Source organism: Phalacrocorax carbo, chromosome 3 (genome assembly GCF_963921805.1).
Source record: "Phalacrocorax carbo chromosome 3, bPhaCar2.1, whole genome shotgun sequence".
Lineage (NCBI taxonomy): Eukaryota > Metazoa > Chordata > Aves > Suliformes > Phalacrocoracidae > Phalacrocorax > Phalacrocorax carbo.
Window position 1 is genome coordinate 51,163,663 of NC_087515.1, and position 18,040 is coordinate 51,181,702.

General features: G+C 41.9%; 2 protein-coding genes across 7 annotated transcripts in view; one reads left to right on the plus strand and one right to left on the minus strand.

Moving 5' to 3' along the window:
* Positions 1-4: 4 nt before the first annotated feature.
* On the minus strand, positions 5-14,235 carry ERLEC1 (endoplasmic reticulum lectin 1). Its single transcript, XM_064446920.1, has 14 exons — positions 13,916-14,235; positions 13,084-13,188; positions 11,768-11,848; positions 10,806-10,883; positions 10,597-10,660; positions 8,604-8,644; positions 6,021-6,244; positions 3,427-3,556; positions 2,831-2,992; positions 2,122-2,181; positions 1,520-1,644; positions 1,049-1,126; positions 771-846; positions 5-305 (listed from the first exon to the last, which is right to left on the minus strand). The coding sequence occupies exons 1-14, from the start codon at positions 14,210-14,212 to the stop codon at positions 234-236; spliced, it is 1,593 nt and encodes a 530-aa protein (XP_064302990.1). The 5' UTR covers positions 14,213-14,235; the 3' UTR covers positions 5-233.
* ASB3 (ankyrin repeat and SOCS box containing 3) overlaps positions 14,186-18,040 on the plus strand; it is a 31,147-nt gene continuing 27,292 nt past the window's right edge. For 3 of the 6 annotated variants that reach the window (XM_064446916.1, XM_064446919.1, XM_064446918.1), the window contains exon 1: positions 14,187-14,269. The gene's annotated coding sequence lies outside the window, so the exon portion shown is untranslated. Of the gene's footprint in view, positions 14,270-18,040 lie in introns of all 6 variants that reach the window. The other 3 variants (XM_064446912.1, XM_064446917.1, XM_064446915.1) reach the window with 2 other exon arrangements.

Consider the following 18,040-nt stretch of genomic DNA (forward strand, 5'->3'; position numbering starts at 1 on the left):
GAAGTGCAAGACAAGATTTTAATCATTAAAAGTTTATCAATAACCTCTTATATACACATAGTTATACACAAAGTGGTTCACAAGTCCCTCATCGTAGAGAACTCTGCTGGTGAGGTTGGTTGGCTGAAAGCTGCTCTCTGCAGTTGTCGTCTCACAGGCGGGATCTGGAAAACGTGGAAAACGCCAGCAGGGTCGGTGACAGATATGGCTCGCTTCGCGGGCTTTTCTAGACTTCAGCTGGGCACTGAAAGGAGCCCGTGTTCATCTGCTGTATCCAGAATTTTACAGATGACTGGAGACTCCACCTTGAACACAAGAGATCAAAAAGACTCTCAAGTCACTGATAAACTCTTACAAGAGATTGCAGCAGAGAGCAGGAGCTAATGACAACAGCTCGCAGGAGGCACAGTAGTCGAGCATTGCTCTGTGGAGTTTCGAAGTGCTTTTTATTTGTGGGTATGACCCCTGTGGCTTGGCAACACTGTAACTACTGTAATTGATAATGACCCTGCTTCCTCTGAGCCAGCACAGCTGAACAAAAAGCAGTACTTGCTTAGCAGCTACCTCTTTGGGCTAGCGCACGCGACAGGAATCGCTCACCAAGAGTCACTGGAAGGAAGGAGCTTCCTTCATATATCAAATATTCACATTCCTATGAATATGAGTTTTGATGTTCACATATCAAATTCATATTTCAAACATACACCTGGAGCCGTCCTCTCCCAGGTGGCACACCTGATCTTGGGGAATTCAGGTACGCGTTTACATACCCCGAGGATGTATTGGCAAGAATGAGGCTCTAACATGTATATGGTCACAGCATGAGGGGAATCAGATTCTTTACATCTGAAAAGAGAAGAGAAATTTTGTAGTGGTTAGCATGTAATAAGCACAAAACTAAAAGGTGTATTTCCCTAGTAGCAATAGCATTTTTTCCTAAGCCGACAGAATCATTGCTTTCTGAGCATTAGCAGGACAACAGAGGGTTTTCCCTCTGACATAGGAAAGAGGGACATAAAACATCGCTTTACTAAAAAAGTTAACTTACTTCAACTTCACCGTCACCTGCCTTGGCTTGTCTGTCAAGTCACAAACATCTCCATTTCCATAGAAATGAGACACCATCCTGCCGCAAAAGATTGGAATGAAAAAGTTTGGAAATATTAAACGCCATTCTTAAGCATGCAGCAGCTTGTGTGACACGGTATCTCCTCATTCTTCAAATAGACAAAACGAAGAAGTAACACACTGCATTTCAGTTACTGCAGAAGCAAAGAAGTGTTTGCTATTGGAAGACACTTCTCTGCATCATATCCAAAGTGTTAAATTACCTCTTCTGATGTTGCATGTTGATTGTGGGGGGTGGGGTGAAATACTCACTGCTCCTGACAGTTTTGTGTATCCATTCATAAATGGATACTCAGGCGCTGCAGAAGTGGGCCCTGGCATTTACTCTTCTCTATTGGAAGTATGAGACCAATTCACGAAGAGCTAGTACTTGTGGTGACTGTAAGCGTACCTAACTGTCTGCGTGCCGTCTTCTCTGAGATAGTAGGTTCTGGCAGCGTTCTTCCTGGACCACTCAATGTGTTCCTCCCTGCTCCAGGTACCCACAACCACGGAAGTCCTGCCACTTTCCTTATCCTAAAAAAGGGAGAAGCTGACAATTACACCTTGTGTTAACATGATAGGCAGCAAGGATATTTTAGTGACGCATAGGAATGTCATTTCTAGAGCGAGGCCACTGCTGGAAACATAACGTGTTCTTGCATTTGGGACAAACTATGACTGATCCTACATTAGGGTCACGAGCCAAGTCAATGGTCTCTTCAGAACAGCCTGAGTGAGCTGATAAAAGCGTTTCAATGACCAGATAATTCCCACAAAAAAGCCCATGTTTTTTCAGCTGAGGTTACCACTGTGCTCTACCTGATGTGGTACCTCCATCCCCCTCCATAAGCAAGACACGGAGGGTTTCTCTTCTGAAATCCAACTTCTTAAACCCAACGTGTTGCTCTGCCAAGAAAAGGATGCTGCTTTTTCCAAATTGGAGACTGATTCTCCAACGCTTTCCACCCCCACAGCCAGCTAGTGGCAGAACATCAAAGTATTTAAACATACCTCATGATACTGATGAACATATTTGCCGTAGCAGAATTCATACTTCCACCAACCAACGCCCTAGGGAGAAGTATAATCTCTGCGTTACACCAAAACAAAATCCCCAAACCAAACAAAATGCCCCAAAACAACCCCATCCATTTCCCTCCAGGGTGTTAACCACTGCCTATTTCACCTTTAAAACTCTGTACCTATTGATTAGATGTCGATTCAAGGTTTGCACTGACAGAGAGAATCCCATCTTAGACTAACTGGCATAGGTAAGAGATGGAATAAATAAGTTTAAGCAAAGACTCTTTGAAGAGCCACAGAGGACTAAACTCCTTAAACTATTTGTATACGCCCTATTCACCTTTTAAAGAAATACTTTCTTCTGTCAAAGACAGGGCAAACTTCAGATGCCTTTCCTCTGCTGCCTATTCTCTCAGTAAGCTTTATCAGATTGGGCTTTTTCTTCTCATTTACAAAATTAGTACTGAACAATTCTCATGGTCTGCTCAAATAAATTGAATTTCAATAGAAAAGTTAAAGAAACCTTTCTGGCACAGACTTTGGTATATAAGCCTTCCCTCTACCAATGCAGGGAAAGGCAATTTTTATGTGTATAAGAACGCAGCTATCAGAGTTCACGGAAAAACTGAACAAATACATAAACCAGCATGTGCAATTATGGAATAACTATTTTATGATGCAAAGCCTCATTTCTCACCCCATGGAAGCAGTAGGAACCACTAAGAAACTCCTTTATGAGCTGGTCATCGGTCAGTTTGGAAATGTGGGTTGTTCCCACAGTTAATAGTTGATGGCTTCCAACAGCAACGGGCTTATGAATGGAAGAAAATTTCTCTTCTTTCGTTGAATGCATTTCTTCCTGAAATTATACGCAAATACACCCATTTAGATTTTGTGTGTCCCTTGCAAAGTTTTATAGGCTTTATGAAGCTACTTAATACTAAGTGAAGTAGGCCATGGGGAAAAGTATGAAAGCATTCTGTCATGGTTTTTACTGTCTTCAGCATAGCTGAAAAAAACCCCAAAGATTGAAAGTCAAAAACTTATCACGTTTGTACACTGTTGGCTACAAAGGCTACAAACGTTTTAAATTAGTAGCCCAAACTTACTTGCCTTTTCCTTCCAAATACAGTAAGTTACAGGTGATTTCAATAAGCTTAAAGACCTTTTGAAAGACTGACATGGTCTTACAAAGTTGGGTAAGAGACCTTATTGCATGGAACTGAAAGCTGTACATGTTACAAAATGGAAAATAAGTATTTTTTTTTCTATTTAAAATTAAAGAAATCCTACCTCCTTAACCCTTCGAAAAGGAATCTTCATCAATTCTTGCTGTTTCTCCAGCTGTTCCAGATTATGGGGTTTAAGTGGGGATCCTGGCAGAGACTGGCAAAAGATGTCATTCACAGGGGAAGCCCTGAACCTGTCCAAACAAGTTAGCAATACATCTTAGTTATTTTGCCTTAAAGACATTTAATTTATTATTACATTTTAAATTTTTAATTATCTAATAAGTTTAAACTTTTTTATTGCTGTAAGGTTCCGACTGAGCTGGGCTGAGGCGGGTATATTTTTTTTCTTGTACTTGCACCATCTCAGCCAAAGCGACCCTGTTCTTATGACTAATGTAAATATGCTTTTTGCCCAGCGTCATCTCACTCCCGATGCTGCCGGACAGCTGGCGGGGCAATCTAACCCCTCTTCCTCAAAAGCAGAAAGCTGCATATTAAAAGGCAAACTGCAGCGTATGTGTACCATGAACATAGTGTCAAGTCTCAGAAGCCAGGAAATGGCACAGGTTAAATGTGATAGATGTAGTTCCTCTACAATTAAAATAATACATTCTTCTATTATCTGACACGCGTGGCCTTTCATACAGCACGTACACCCATTACTCCTTTATCACTCATGAGCGATGTCTGCAAAAAGCAGCTTATTTCAGGCACAAAAAAGCAAAAAGATGAAGCAGTTAACCCAGCCTTCTCTTTAGTTTACACAAATGAAGGTCTCATCAAAACACCAAATGAGCCTTAACAGAAAACACTAAAAGCAAGGGCACATCAAAATGACAACCATACTGACAAATGAAGCATTTGTTCAGTTTTCATTGCTTGTCTCATAGAGAAGGTCCTCTACAGAGAAAGCCCATTTACAAAACAAGTACGTGGGCCCTGCTTCAGAGGCAAGGGGGCTTTTTGTGATGCCCGAGGAGGAGGAGCTTGTGATACACAGCAGCACTTGTATGATCACCATGACTGCACTTAGAGTCTGAAAATGTTTCCTAAACAGTAACTGCACTGTGAATTAAATAAGCCCTGTGCCAAAAAAGCCTAGTTTTATCTGAATTTTATTTAAATGACATTAAGATAATGGTTACAGTAGACAAATAGTACTTTTCACTGCCTTCCTCCCCGCCCCCACATTCCCACCAATTAAAAAAAAAAAAGTAAAATTGTACCCAAATAAGAACGACTTGGAGAACTAATGGATACACTTTTGCTAAGTTAATGCAAGTGCATTGTTGGATAAGAAAATGGGCGTAGAGGAAAAGCGCTGCCAGCTGAAGTAGTGCTCAGTGCCACTTCGGGAACACATGACAAGAAAAGCACACTTAACTTAAAATGAGGTTGGGTTGCTGTTACCTCTGCTGACAGCAAGCGGCGTTACCAGCCTGCTATCCCCGCCTCTATTTATTTACTAAGATGACATAAGTAGGAAGATGAAGATCTTGTATGTTTATTTTAAGTATTTCCTGCTAGTGGCCAGGAAGCCCTCTGTGCCTTCCCTTTGGGAGGAGGTAGCAGCTCAAGATTTAATTCTTATCAAACAATAGAACAATTTGCCTGGACGATTCCTACTTCTCTACTGATACAGAGGCTTAAGTGACTCATAAAGTAAACAGATAATAGTGCAACAGATAACGCAGTATTATCAAACCCATCTACATGAGAGAATTTGTAATTGATACTAAATATTTAACAGCATGACATATTCACTCCAACTGCCACGTGCTTATAAAATGCACGATTGAGGATTTTGTCCTTTAGACTTTGTTGTCTATTTCAGAACAGCGATTAAATATTCACTTGTTCTGACACCTGCGTACATGGGAAATTCGGATCTCCTGTCCGTTAGTTCCCCCTTCATTTGCATGTCATTCACTTTGCAATTCTGTTTACAGCCCTTGAAAGGTCAAAAATCTGTATGACTGAGACTGAGGGTATCCCTTAGATGCAAGGTACCATTCAGGGAGGGGGTTGGAAAAACCCACTAAACTTGATTTTTGGAAAATAACACTGAAATTGTGAATTCTTTCTATGGAAATGACTTATACAGCTGAAGGTAAGGCAGTAAAGCAGGACAGAGACAGACAGGATCTCCTTAAGCTGGGAGCACTGCTAAAATAAGCATTAAGGTTATGGCTGAAGACCGTACTTTTGTTTTCTGAAATTAGAGAAGCTGAAGTCTACACACACATATAACGCACACATGCAATCTGCAGTCTTTGAATACCATGAAGATGATCCCCCAAGACCTTGAAATCATAAACTAAGAGAGGAGACATGGTGTTCTTAATCTGCCTGCAGCCTCAATGCCCTCTGTGTTCCTCCAGAATGACAGGGCCAGAAACTTACCTGTCAAAACCAAAGTTAAACTTCCCATCTGCTTCTCATAGGGGATCAATCACTAGAGACTTACAAGATGCAAATATTGCACAACTTGACATGAAAACTTAAGACTTGGCAAAACTGTGCTTGCCAAATTACACAGAAGCATCACAGCTCTGTACCAGTAACCACGGCTGGATACATGACCGATATAAACACACACGTGAAAACGGATGAAAATTTGAAGCGACAGTATTAGCCAAAATGTGACTACCGCACCTGTATTTAGGATGGTTGCATAACAAAGGTGTCAGTATAACCACTTCATATTCACAGGTTGTAACTTCTGCTACTGAAAGAATCTCATGTTTAGCTTCTGGATGACAGATGTACATCACTGTACTTGATCTGGGTAGGTTTTGTCTCAAGCTACAAGGTGTGCCGTTTCCCATTTCTACAGGATAGTATGGGGTCATCTGCCCTTCTATATTTTTTGTAGGTATCTAGGTGAAAGAAAGTAAAAGTTAAGAATCACATTAAAGCTCCTTCGACTCTTCTGAAATGAAAAATATTATTACACTGCACAGAGCCAGCATTACTGGATTGAAACCAGCCTGTGTTGTTACTTGGTGTGTCTGCACCATCCAAACACATTCTGGTTTATTACCTCCAGCACAGCACTGCACAAACGCCCTGAGCCACACGAGCTCTGGCTGCAAAAGCAGCTGCTTTCTCTGCACAGGCTGCCTGACATTTCAGTTCTAAGAAAGCTGGCCAGCTGGGTGCAATGGCCTGGAAGAGCACCAAGCCAGCTGGGTTCACCCTGTTGTCTAGGAGACAGGGAGATGTAAGCAGCTCTGCCAGGCTCAGCTCAGGTCTGACCAGGCACATTACCTTCACCTCAGTGCCAGGCCATGAGGAATCTAAAAAACACCCCTGCCAAGTCACCCTGATACCTGCGCTACTCCTCTCGGCACACCCAGCCTGGGTTGTTCCTTATCCAGAGTATCCCGTGCCAGCTGTTATCGTGGCTAACAGGAAGTTAACGATATAAACAAGGTAAAACCCACTTCTGTACACACTTTAGGTAAGCTCTCTTCACACTTTTTCCTTCATGTGTTTCATCCAGCTTCCACTTTAAGAAATTAATTCCTCAAACTGGTACAAGTCCATCTCCCAGCTCCTATCTTGGAAGCGGCTAAAGTTCCTGGGTATCAAAAGTTCTGTGTGTGCAAAAGCCATGCTGGAACCTGCAAACTACACTTTTTTCCACCTGCCTTGCTTGAGCTAGTAAAAGTTTTCGGTGCACCATCAGGCTCTGTGCTAAAAGGCAGTGGAGCCTTCTGTGGTCAGGATGCTAACCTGGGGACCTGGGACCCTTCTATATCTTACCTACTTCAGTTTTCAAACCACGTTACCCTGTCACAGGCCACTGACTCTCTCCTGAAAACCATTCCATCTTGAGTGAAGTGACGGGACCTACACAAGGTTAAAGAATGAACGTGCCAGCAGCTTAATTGTTCGGGCACTCCTTGGTTTCCAGTCACTTACCTTTTCTATATATTTCTATATATTCTATATATTTAAAGGTGGGAAATGAAGATATATTCTGGTTGTCTACAAAAGCGCTGACAAAAGGGGTACCTCTGCCTTCCCTTTCTATCTTTCTGGTTGAAACAATTCAATTTTTAAGGGAAAAAAATCAGAAGTTATGCCCATGCATTTCATTGAAGGTAACTATTCGAGAGATCTAAATGGAGATAGCGGCTGTTTGCACACAACTGAGAGGCACCCCCGTAGAACTTCAGATAAATCTCTAGTCACAGCAGGTTTTGGTTACTTTAAGCACCACCCAGCCATGTTATGTATTGCTTCCCTTTTACAGCTAGAGATTCCAGGCAAATTGCAAGTCTAAATTCTTTCTGGACTGAAACCAAGACACTGTATGTACATCATAAATACTGTCAAAAAAAAGCAGTAAGAGACTTCACTTCCTCTGAAATAAAAAAAAAAGTTACACCACAAAGAACCTAATTTTCTTTAGTTTCAAAGAGGCATAACTGCCACTGCCATTAGAACGGGCCACATTCTGACTTGGGTCTGCTCCCCTGCCTCCCTCCAAAATGCTTATCAGGCTCATCTATTTTCTGAGATCCACTGCAGAACCACCGCTCCGTGCTACGGAAATTGGCATTACAAAGAACATGTAAACACAAATTTCATTTCAGAATTGAAACGAGGGACAACTGGAAATAAGGTAGGCACGTGCCTGTCCACAGGTCAAGTCTGCTGCTGCTAATCCCAAACTCCAATGTGCTTCAGGTACTTCCATCGTTTTGCTATAAAGTTGGTAACTCAGCATTGAGTTTTGGTGCCTAAACAAATGGAAAAGTTCTCTAATGGAAAAGGGAAGCACAGAGTTTTATGGGACAGGACATCACGTCTGTTAAGAAATCTTTTAGGGATTTTGTGCTGTAGGATTTCGTTAAGCATTTCTCCCCACCCAAAATGCATTAAAGTGTCATTAAGGGAACTGGGGTCTCTCATGTAGCTGGAAAAATAACTGCCGCTAGACCGTAACATGACTTTGTGGTTACGTGTATCGTCTTCACAGAAGAAGAGTATAAAATTTAAGATTAGCACAACTTTAATGTAAATAAGTAGAAGGGCAAGAAATTCTACTAGCTAGGCTAAACAAGCACTCTGAGCTGGGACTAATAATCAGAACTATGAAGAGTGCAGCTCAGGAACAGTTTCATTTTTTGATACTCATTTTGGTAGGGAACTAATTACATAATCTCATCATACATAAATTGCCTCCACTACTGACAGCAAAAGTTAAAATAGATGTTTTTCACTTGCCTCTTTTGCACTCTCTTTTGGATTTTCCTTCTCTTCTTGATCTACGGAATAATTAAGAATGAGGTAAGCATAAAGTCTGTGAACTTGAAATAAAATGAAATGATACACAGAGAACTTTGCACGTTTTGTGTATTTGCTAGGACTTTGTGCATACACTGCCAAGAGTCAATTCCATGAACTTGCAAAAGAGGAAAGAAAGGAAATAAACAGTGGTCTGGGGTCCAGAGCAAACACGCCAAAAGATGAGTTAGCATCAACCTGAAACAATTTTGAGTTTTTAGGACAGGCCAAATCCAGCCCTAGCATCACAGGAAGGTCAGTCAGGGCAGGAGAATGTGTCACTATTGCTATTCTGTGAGGGGTAGTTGACCACTCTTCTCAAAGCAAGCGAATCAGGCTGGCACAGTAAACAGGCAAGTACTTCAGCCCACCCCCCGCTAGCCAGTCTCAGAGGGTACACCCGTAGTTGGAAGAGGTGAGGCCAGACTGCATGCCACACTAATGGTCACGAGAATAAACCTCGATACGGGTCAGGGGTTGCAAGTTGTCACAGGTGGGAGCTACCCTTAGCCTTCGGAACTGCTTCAGGAGATAGTCTGGACTCCATTCAGAATTACGGGAGCAAAAGGCCACTCTATTTTGCTGTCACTCACTCAGCTGTTCCAAGCTGACTGTATCACACTTGTGGATTCAGCTCACAACAGTTTGAGAAACCAATTATGTTATTTTTTTAAAGAGAAGTAGTGTGAATCGCTGTATAGGAAGCATAGGAAGAATACAATCTGCCACCTAAGCAGAGGACCAAGGGTCAACATCCTAAGAGACTCAGATATGATGCCTTGAAATTTCATCACACATAACTTCAGCATCTCGCCCCACAAAAGAACTGGTAACTCACACAAAACATTTTGTTTTCTGTACAGCAGCATGTAGGGAGAATTAGGCATCTCTGCACAGGATTAATGACAGCATGAACAAGCACTGTAACGCACTAATAAAGAAATGCCAAACAATGCCGTTTCTGAAGCCGTGTCTTTTCAGGACTAAGATACCTGACTGAAGGCTGCAGGTAGAAATTCAAAGGAACGGGATTAATAGCACTAAATCCCCTCTGAGACCGAGGTGTTCAGTTAATCACTTTTAGAAAAACGGTGGTGCCCACCTTTTACATACTAGCCCAGAATTAAAAAACACAAAACCAACCCCAAAACCCTAGATTAAGTTTTCTCTATTGTTTCTATCAATGAATGCTTAGTCTGTGGATTTTTATAGTTCTTTGGACTAATATACTGTCAAAGTGCTCACACAGGAAAGCAGATATTGGCAGGTACGACCACGAGAACTTACAGCATCTACAAGAGTTTATGGGCAAAAAAATGCGAATGCTCAGAAAATCAGTTATTCTAAACCACAGTTTGAGTCTGGGGCTCGGCCACCTCATTTTCACCAAAGTCCTGCTTTAGGCACTTCAGTATTTCTGGAAGTCTGTGCCAGAATCCCTAGAGAAGACTCAAACACTTCCAAAGGACCAAGTCTAGCCTGCAAATACAAACACAGCCCTTGCAGGTATGTTTTATTACGGAATAGCAGAGCCCAAGACGTGCTACACACTCTGCCCTCTGCTCAGTTTGATAGATGCTTCTCCCCACGCAAAAAAAAAAGGTGGCATCAGGCTACATTATCAAAGTCTGGTCTGTCACATCTTGGTTCCATTTCTTATATTATGTATTTTCTTTCCCTGACTCTAATTATTGCAGATTAGTTAACCTAATTAATTAGACATCATGGCAAAGCTGACAGGATGTATGCAATGTAAGGTGCTGAAGAAGAATTGAAAACAATATATTTTGGTTTTTTTTAAAAAAAGAGTAATCTACAAACTTCTATTCTATGGCACTGAGAATCAGTTTTCTACAGCATATTTCTCAGACAGCAATAATTAAAAACCAAACAAGTAATTAGCATCAGCAAAATAAAATAATCTAAGACAAACCTGGTTCTGCTAATGGGTTCTTTAGCATCATATTCCCCAGATAGTATTCTTGGATGTTTATTTTCTACAATCAAAGAAGTTAAAACAAATTTCAGTTACCTTTTTCCATACTTTTTCAAGTGTACAGGAATTCAAGTCTTCTAGAGGATTTATGCGTGAACATGCCAGTGGAAAAGGGGCTTGAGACTACTGGACTTTAAGAAGCTTACCTGTCCAGTTTCCTTCTCCTCGTGGTATTGACGGATGTGTTTTCCGTGGCAGACCTCGTACGTCCAGTAAGATTCAATCTTAAAAAATAAATTAAATAAATAAAATTTAAATTCTGTTTAGATACATTACCGTCATCCTCCTAAAAAAATTTCCCCCAAAATTTTGGCTTTTGCAGCAATGAAATGCAGCCCAAGCACATGAGCTTGGGCACCCTCAGAAACAACAGCACAGTGAATGGTCTCAGTGTTCCCTGAGCATTTTGATGATGTTCCAAATAAACACAACAGGCAAAGTATCCTTAAATTTCACACAGATAAAGCAAAGGAAAAAACCAAAAACTAAGATGTAAAGACTAAATTTGTCCCAAAATCACTAGGGCTCAGCACGACTGATTTTGGCAACTGCCATAGACATGGGCTGTTTACCAATTGCGCTCAACCCACCCCTCCTTCCTCAAGGACTTGTGCGAGATGTTGTGGAGGTATAATATCCAGCCACTTTTGTTCTCTCTGTTTCTCAGTACCAGCTTGTCTGGTATTAGGCTTGTTCTTGTAAGGCATGAGTCTTTAAACTGGGACGACACGTGATGAAGAACTGGAAAACTTTCAGAATATCTAGAAGCACGTTTGGTTTGGTTTTCTAACACTTTCAGATAAATGCTTTTTCATCAGACTGTCACATATTATGGCTTGAATCCTTGAATTAAGTGCTTTAAATCTACATCTTTAAATTGCTACTATAGCAACCCTATTTATTTGCATCCTGACATCTTCAGTTACACAGAATTTTATCGGCAATATCAAGCCACAGTCATAACATTGCAGAGACCTTCTTTTGGATTAAAATAGTACCTGGAGTCTGAAACATATTTATCCAAACAGCTTATTACGCTAAACCTTGAAACTGACTGGATTGTAAACTTCTGATTGGCATTTAAATTATCAACACAGAAGTAACCTACTCTGTATGAACAGCTACTTTGCTTAAAAAGAGGTTCCAGCAATTCTCCTGGAGTAGGACCTTTATAGTCCTTTTCTTCTTCCTAGAATAGAAGAATATTTCATTACATTAAAATTAATGGTAGTTTGGTAGTTAATATGCATTTGCAATAGTAAAAAAAAATTGTGTTGCAAAATTAAAGGTACAAAACCTCATTAATTCCTGCCCTGAAGGAGCTGTGTGGTGATTAGGAACAAAAAAAGAAAAAAAAGAAAATTTAGTTTAGTAAGAGAGACAAATGAAAGTCACAAGTAAAGTAGTCGAAACAGAAAAGTTTTGTGGTTTAAAAAAATACACACGTGGCAAAAGAGTAGGAGCTCTCAACTTGCTCACGCCCAGAGTGGCAGCTTGGTGCATGAATAGGAAAACAGCATCACTAATCTTTTCATTTGCTAGTCAATGCTGATGCCATTCTGATGCAGTATAATTGGAACTTCAAGCAGCTTTTATATAATTAAAAAAAAAAATCCTCAAAAAAGCATAGTAATACTGTGGAAGTTTGATCCTGCGCAATTTTTGCTCTACAGACATGCATCCTGCTGAAGAGATTTCCACGCCAAGTTCTTCAGCACTTAAGATTTCTTACCTACACTGTAGCACTCTACTTGTCAGTCACTTAAAGGATGAGGACTGAGTCAAAATGGAGGTCTCTAGCAAAGGAGTACAGCCTGTCTGTGCTCTGTCACGGTGTGAAAAAAATGAACCGCTGGAGGAATAAATAACCAGTGAGAAACCTCACCAAAGGCTGCCTCAATCTACCTTCTCTTGAACACACAAATGTATTTATACTTTTCTTTTTTAGCTAAACTCCACATTGCACATTCAGATTTCCAATTAAGGAACAGATGACAGAGAACAAAGCTCATATTACTGGTGGTAGAAGCACTACTGGGATAGTATTTTCAGATACAGTGGTTATGATAGCAGCATTAACAGCCTTTACAGTTGTGTACTGGTCTAGAATTTGACAACAGTAATTAAAATACAAGATCTTTCCAATCAGTGATAAACCTAGCAATACACAGAACATTACAGTGATCATTTGTTGCCAAATAGGGACTTCAAGATCGTTCGGACTGGCCCCACTTAGTAGAGAGCTAGTATGGAATATAAAGTGAGGCATCTACTATAAACTGTGAAACTGTGAAGCATTCTACAGATTATTTTCCTTCTGCAGGGGGAAAAAAGTCTTCCTTCTGAAACAAAAAAGTAACTGAAAAGTCAACATAAAGACTTGTCTACAGCTTACAATTACAAAAAAGACTCGATTGAACTTACCTCATTGCCACTTGCTATCAGCGGAAGTATACATTTATATTTTTCTTTGTCCACAGTGGTCATTATAATGTAGTTATCCTCTTTGTACAGGACACCAGTTGTAGGCTAAAAAAACCAACCAACCTATTGATTAATCAGGTGCTTTTTTTTTTAAATGCTACTTCTTGAGATATTCCTGAATTCAGTACAGGTAGAGTTAATTCATAGGGCAGGTGGTCCAGAATATGTCTAGATCTTAACTTTATCACAAAACTTAGCATTTAAGCTTGAAGCAGCCTGCTAGTATTTGCTCGCCATCTCCTTTGCTTCCATCCTTCTACCTCCAGCTGCATTGCTGCTCTCCTCCATGCTCGCCTTGCTGCTGCTCACATATTTCCCGTTCTTATGAAAGACCTTTATTAAAGAAACATTCTCCCCCCGCCCCCTTCCCCCCCATTTTGCAAACAGCCATTCCCACCTTGACTTCCAGGAGGGATTTCCCTCGGATTTGTCCAGCTGCCAGACTCAGGCCACGGCTTAACACCCCTCCCCGGCCCCCTGTGCCTGTATGCACTCCCTGCTTGTCACCACGACTCAAAACACAGGGCGGTGGTTAAGGAACCCCAACAACACCCCAGACTGAAATACCCCTTTTTTTTTTTTGTGGCATGGGGGCTTCAAAAACAACGGCCAAGCGTGAGAGGGCTGCGGCCATTGGAGCACGCTGCTGCCGCCTGGGCTACCCTTGAGGGGCTATAACGGCCCAGTTCCCCCGGTGAGGGGGCTCTAGAGGGGCGAGGAGAGACCCCTCGCACACCCGCAGACGCACACAACCAGACACCTCGGTACCGACCAGGCTGAACTCGGTGCCGGGCCAGTTCACCCTGAAGGGGATGTCGTCGCTGAGCTGAGGGAGAGCGCGGCCGCCCGCCGCCGCCGCTGCCGCTACCGCTGCCAGGAGGGCGCAGAGCAGCGCCCGCGGGGCGGCGGGGATGGGCTCCGGCTGCCAGCACCCGCTCATGCCGGCCGGCGGCCCCAGGGACAGGAGGGAGAGAGGGACAGGACGGAGAGACGGACACCGAGCTGCCAGCGGCGGGCAGCGCCGCCGCCACGTCTGCTTCCGCCGGGGCGGGGCGGGGCGCATCAACATCCGGGTCAGCCGCCGCGCGCCGCCCGGGCCGTTGGCGGGTGGCGGTTGGTGAGTGAGGTGAGGGACGGGACGGGACGGGACAGGACGTGGCGTGGCGTGGCATGGCATGGTGTAGTGGGGGGGATGCTATGAGGGAAGGGACGTGGCGGGGACTATGGGGAGCTGCGGTTTCTGTGTGGAAGCCCCGGCCCTGCCCCGCCCCGTTAACGGCTGTGGGGGAGTGTTTGGCGACCCCACCCCGCGGGTGTTGCGCGCTCGCAGACGGCTGGCTGAGGAGAAGGCTCTCTAAGGGGAGCGGCTGAAGTCGCGATCGTTCTGCCACCCATTTGAAAAAGCTATAATGTAAACTTTTTTAGAAAGCTAAGAACCTCGCCCATTTTAGTCCGTGTTTTCTGAATATCGCCTGTCAGGTGCTAAGGGCGACGAGCCCCTGGGCGGTTTGCGCTTCTGTCGCAGTTCCTCTGGACCTAAGCTGGTGGAAGTCATCCCAAAAAAGAGGCCGTGCCCTGATGCGTTGTTGCAGAGCATGCAGCTGGAGAGCTGGTGTACTTCTGTGGCTAGGCTGTGTGGCGTTTTCCTCCTTTTTAAGTCTGTATTGATAAAGTAGTGCCAGCAAATTTATATGGGTATAGAGTAAGTCTGGAAGACATAAAAAAGCAAGGAATGCCGTTTAAGATTACAGTAAATATAACGAAGCACTTTTTATATCCAATGAAGACTGAACTTAATTTAAGATAGCTGGAATGGAGACTCTGAAGGAAGTGGGGTAATTTACTGTCTGCTTTGCAAGTTGATGATGGGGTGACACGTGGGGATAATGGTCATGTTTTGGCGGCATAGAGCAATCCTCAGTAACCCCTAATAAGCAGAGTAGGCACTGAAATGTTTAGTGAGAGAAGTATATGAAGGCAAAGGAGGCAGATGATACCAGGAAAAATCCCCATGGTGGTGGAAAAAGAGATCTCTCAATGATGAGTTGTGAATTCAGGTGGTTTGGTTTAAAATGTTTTGTTTCAGGCTGTTCTTCATTGCTCTTTTGCCAGTAGAGTTGTGCATGTGCATGCTTTCACATTTACATTGGGCAAAACTGGCTGAGTCTGAACTGTTTAAGTAAATGGTTTGTAATCCCTTGGCTGACTTTTGCCCTGATCAGAAGAACAATTTCCAGATGGGAATAATACAGGGTAAGATAGCTTAAAACTTTAGTAAATGGCTGCTTCGGGTCAGATCAATACTTTCGAGCTTTTCTGCTGTAATTTTCTTGTTTAGGGGTGTAATTTTCTTTTTTCCTCTTAAACTGGTGCCAAAGTAGATATAGCTGAACTGGGAGAATCTTCTTCCCAGTTCAAGCACATGCACAAGGAGAGGAAAGTGCCAGAATACCTGGAGAGAAGAGACCTAAGTTGCCAAAGGCCAGAAAGATGCAGGCAAGACATTTGTTTGAGGCAAAGGAGGGCAACAATTAAAGGGAAGCCAGAGGAGCAAGGAAATTACTTCAATGTAATAATACAAAGGGAATGCGAAGCTGGAATAACCAGGGCTGTACTGCAGCTGGTAATCAAAGTGAGCGTATAGTCAATGCCCAGCTTTTGCAGAAGACTGTTAGAGAAGCCTAATTACTTGAAAAACAGTCTCTTTCTAATCTTGTGACGGTTCTGTACTTGCACAGTAGGAAGTCATGATACAGGGCCCTGCTGGGAGGCTTGCTATCCTGATCTCCGGTTGCATCCCCACTGCCAGTCAGTAGCTTGGCAGAAAAGAGTGGAAAATCACCTCGTAAGAACTTTTTTTGTTATGCAGAACAGACATACAGAAATAGATCGGGTGGGGGAGCTGTAGTATTCAGGTTTTTTCAACATCCTCAAATCTTAGTTTGAGTAATGCCTGTGTCCACATGCATATCAGAAAGAAGGGGTGGAAGGGATATAAATTAGAGTTAAACATGCTGAACTTCAGGAAATAATGTTATAAAATAGTGATATAATGCTGATGGGGATGCTGCAATCTATTTTGTAACTGTGTTCCTTTAGCTTTTAAGGGTAAGTTCAAAATGTCGGGTTTTTTTCTGCTTGTAAGGGGTAAGTTATCAATGATATTTTGAGCAAACAAGTAGATTTTTTTTCCTTATGCTTCTCAGCAAAATTGCATGAAATGTTAAGACTTGCAGAGCTTCTGTTAAGACTGTATGTTTTCCTTTTTTTGCCAGTTGTTAAAGAACTGCAGTATGACACGATGTTATTTTTGCATTTGTGGTGAAAATTGTTTTTTTTACCGAATGTGTTAGTGATTTTTAAGAATTACCAAATATTGCATTCTTCTGCATGACAAAACTGCACTTCAGTTATCTTTGTGAAGGATTTTCATCAAATATTAGTTTCTGGAAAGCAGCCTAGTCTAGAAGGAGTCTTGTCTTTATGTGCCCTTGTGAAAAAAATTTTGAGAGCGTGACAGTGGGAATAAAGATGTAGTGACACAAAAGTAAGGAAATCATTAACAATTCTTTTTGTGTAGTGAGGGCATGACAGCTTTATTTTGTTTTGAAAAGGTGTGTGACCCTCTAGAGTTCGGTAACTAGTTTATGTGCAAAGCTGTTAAACATAACCAATGGATAAAAGCAAATCGAGGTTTATGTATAGAAAAAAAGAACTATAAGGGTTCTCACTCTGTGTGTGTGTGTCTCTCTCTCTCGATATATACACATATACCTGAGTGGTCCAGCAGTTTCCAAACTAAAACAGGTTAGGCCAGTCCCATCTGATCTGTGTTGTTTGCTCATCTATGGCAAATAGGGAGCAGCTAAATGGTTGCAGAAAGCAAGACAGAAGTCATTATTGGGGCTGCTACAAAGAATCTGGTAATTACACAACATTTTTATTTCCCTTGTCCATGAGTTTTCTTGCATTAAGAAATGCAAATCTGCTTACAGAGGTTTTATGATTAAGTCAGATGACACGTTAATTTTGTCAGTGGCACTCAAAATGGGTATGAAGCGTGCTTATTCTCAAAAGCTAGACAAAATTAACTAAAATGTTACAGATTTAGGTTATAATTCATCTATTCACAGAAGATGATTGCATATTTGATGACTCTTGCTATCAAATGGTTAATTGACCATGCTAAGGAATATCAGATATTACATAAGCTACTTTTTAGTGTCTGCTTTTTTATTTTAATTCACATTATAGCACAATCAAATCAAACTGTCTTACTGCAGCCTTCGTACAAACCTTACATTTTTTCCTGTAACTTAATATAGGACTTTTATTTGGGAGACTGCAAAATAATTTACAGATCTATCTGCTTTATGTACTGCTCAGTGGTAATCCCTTTCAGCATCATAGGGAGGGTGTGTCTTGACCAACTGCTGGGCAAGTTTGTTTTCCTACAAATGGCCTGTGAAATGTGTGCAGTCACACCAGGGAAGAGTATCGCTGCACACTACTACTACACACTGCTTCCTTTGTGCATGGAAGGACAGAGGTCTGCACTGACTGCTCGGTGGTTTGAGTCTGTGGATCCCACGGAGTAAAATCTGAAAACATGGATTTGACTATTGTTTCCTCAAGAGCTGTTAAGAGGTAGCTTCGTGTGTGTGGTTGTGTAATGAAACTGTATCTAAAATCTCTATCATTTGCCACAAACTTAGATTTAGTTCTAACCAGTAAAAAAAAAATAATTAAGCACATATGGCATATAAAAAGAGTATGTTAGTTTTTTTGTGGTGAGTAACAGATCTGAGAGCATACGGGGCTTTTGTTGGTGATTGAAGCTGTAGGAAGAGTCATGCCTCAAATCCCGTACAGCAAGAACAAATGTACATTTCCTGTG

What these genes read in the sequence shown, in the direction of transcription:
- ERLEC1 (XM_064446920.1), bottom strand. Translation starts at nt 14,212, where the DNA reads ATGTTGATGCGCCCCGCCCCGCCCCGGCGGAAGCAGACGTGGCGGCGG. An exon ending in CCGGCACCGAGTTCAGCCTG is followed by an intron (nt 13,189 to 13,915) that starts GTCGGTACCGAG and finishes TGGTTTTTTTAG; the next exon opens with CCTACAACTGGTGTCCTGTA. An exon ending in AGGAGAAGGAAACTGGACAG is followed by an intron (nt 10,661 to 10,805) that starts GTAAGCTTCTTA and finishes CTTTGATTGTAG; the next exon opens with AAAATAAACATCCAAGAATA.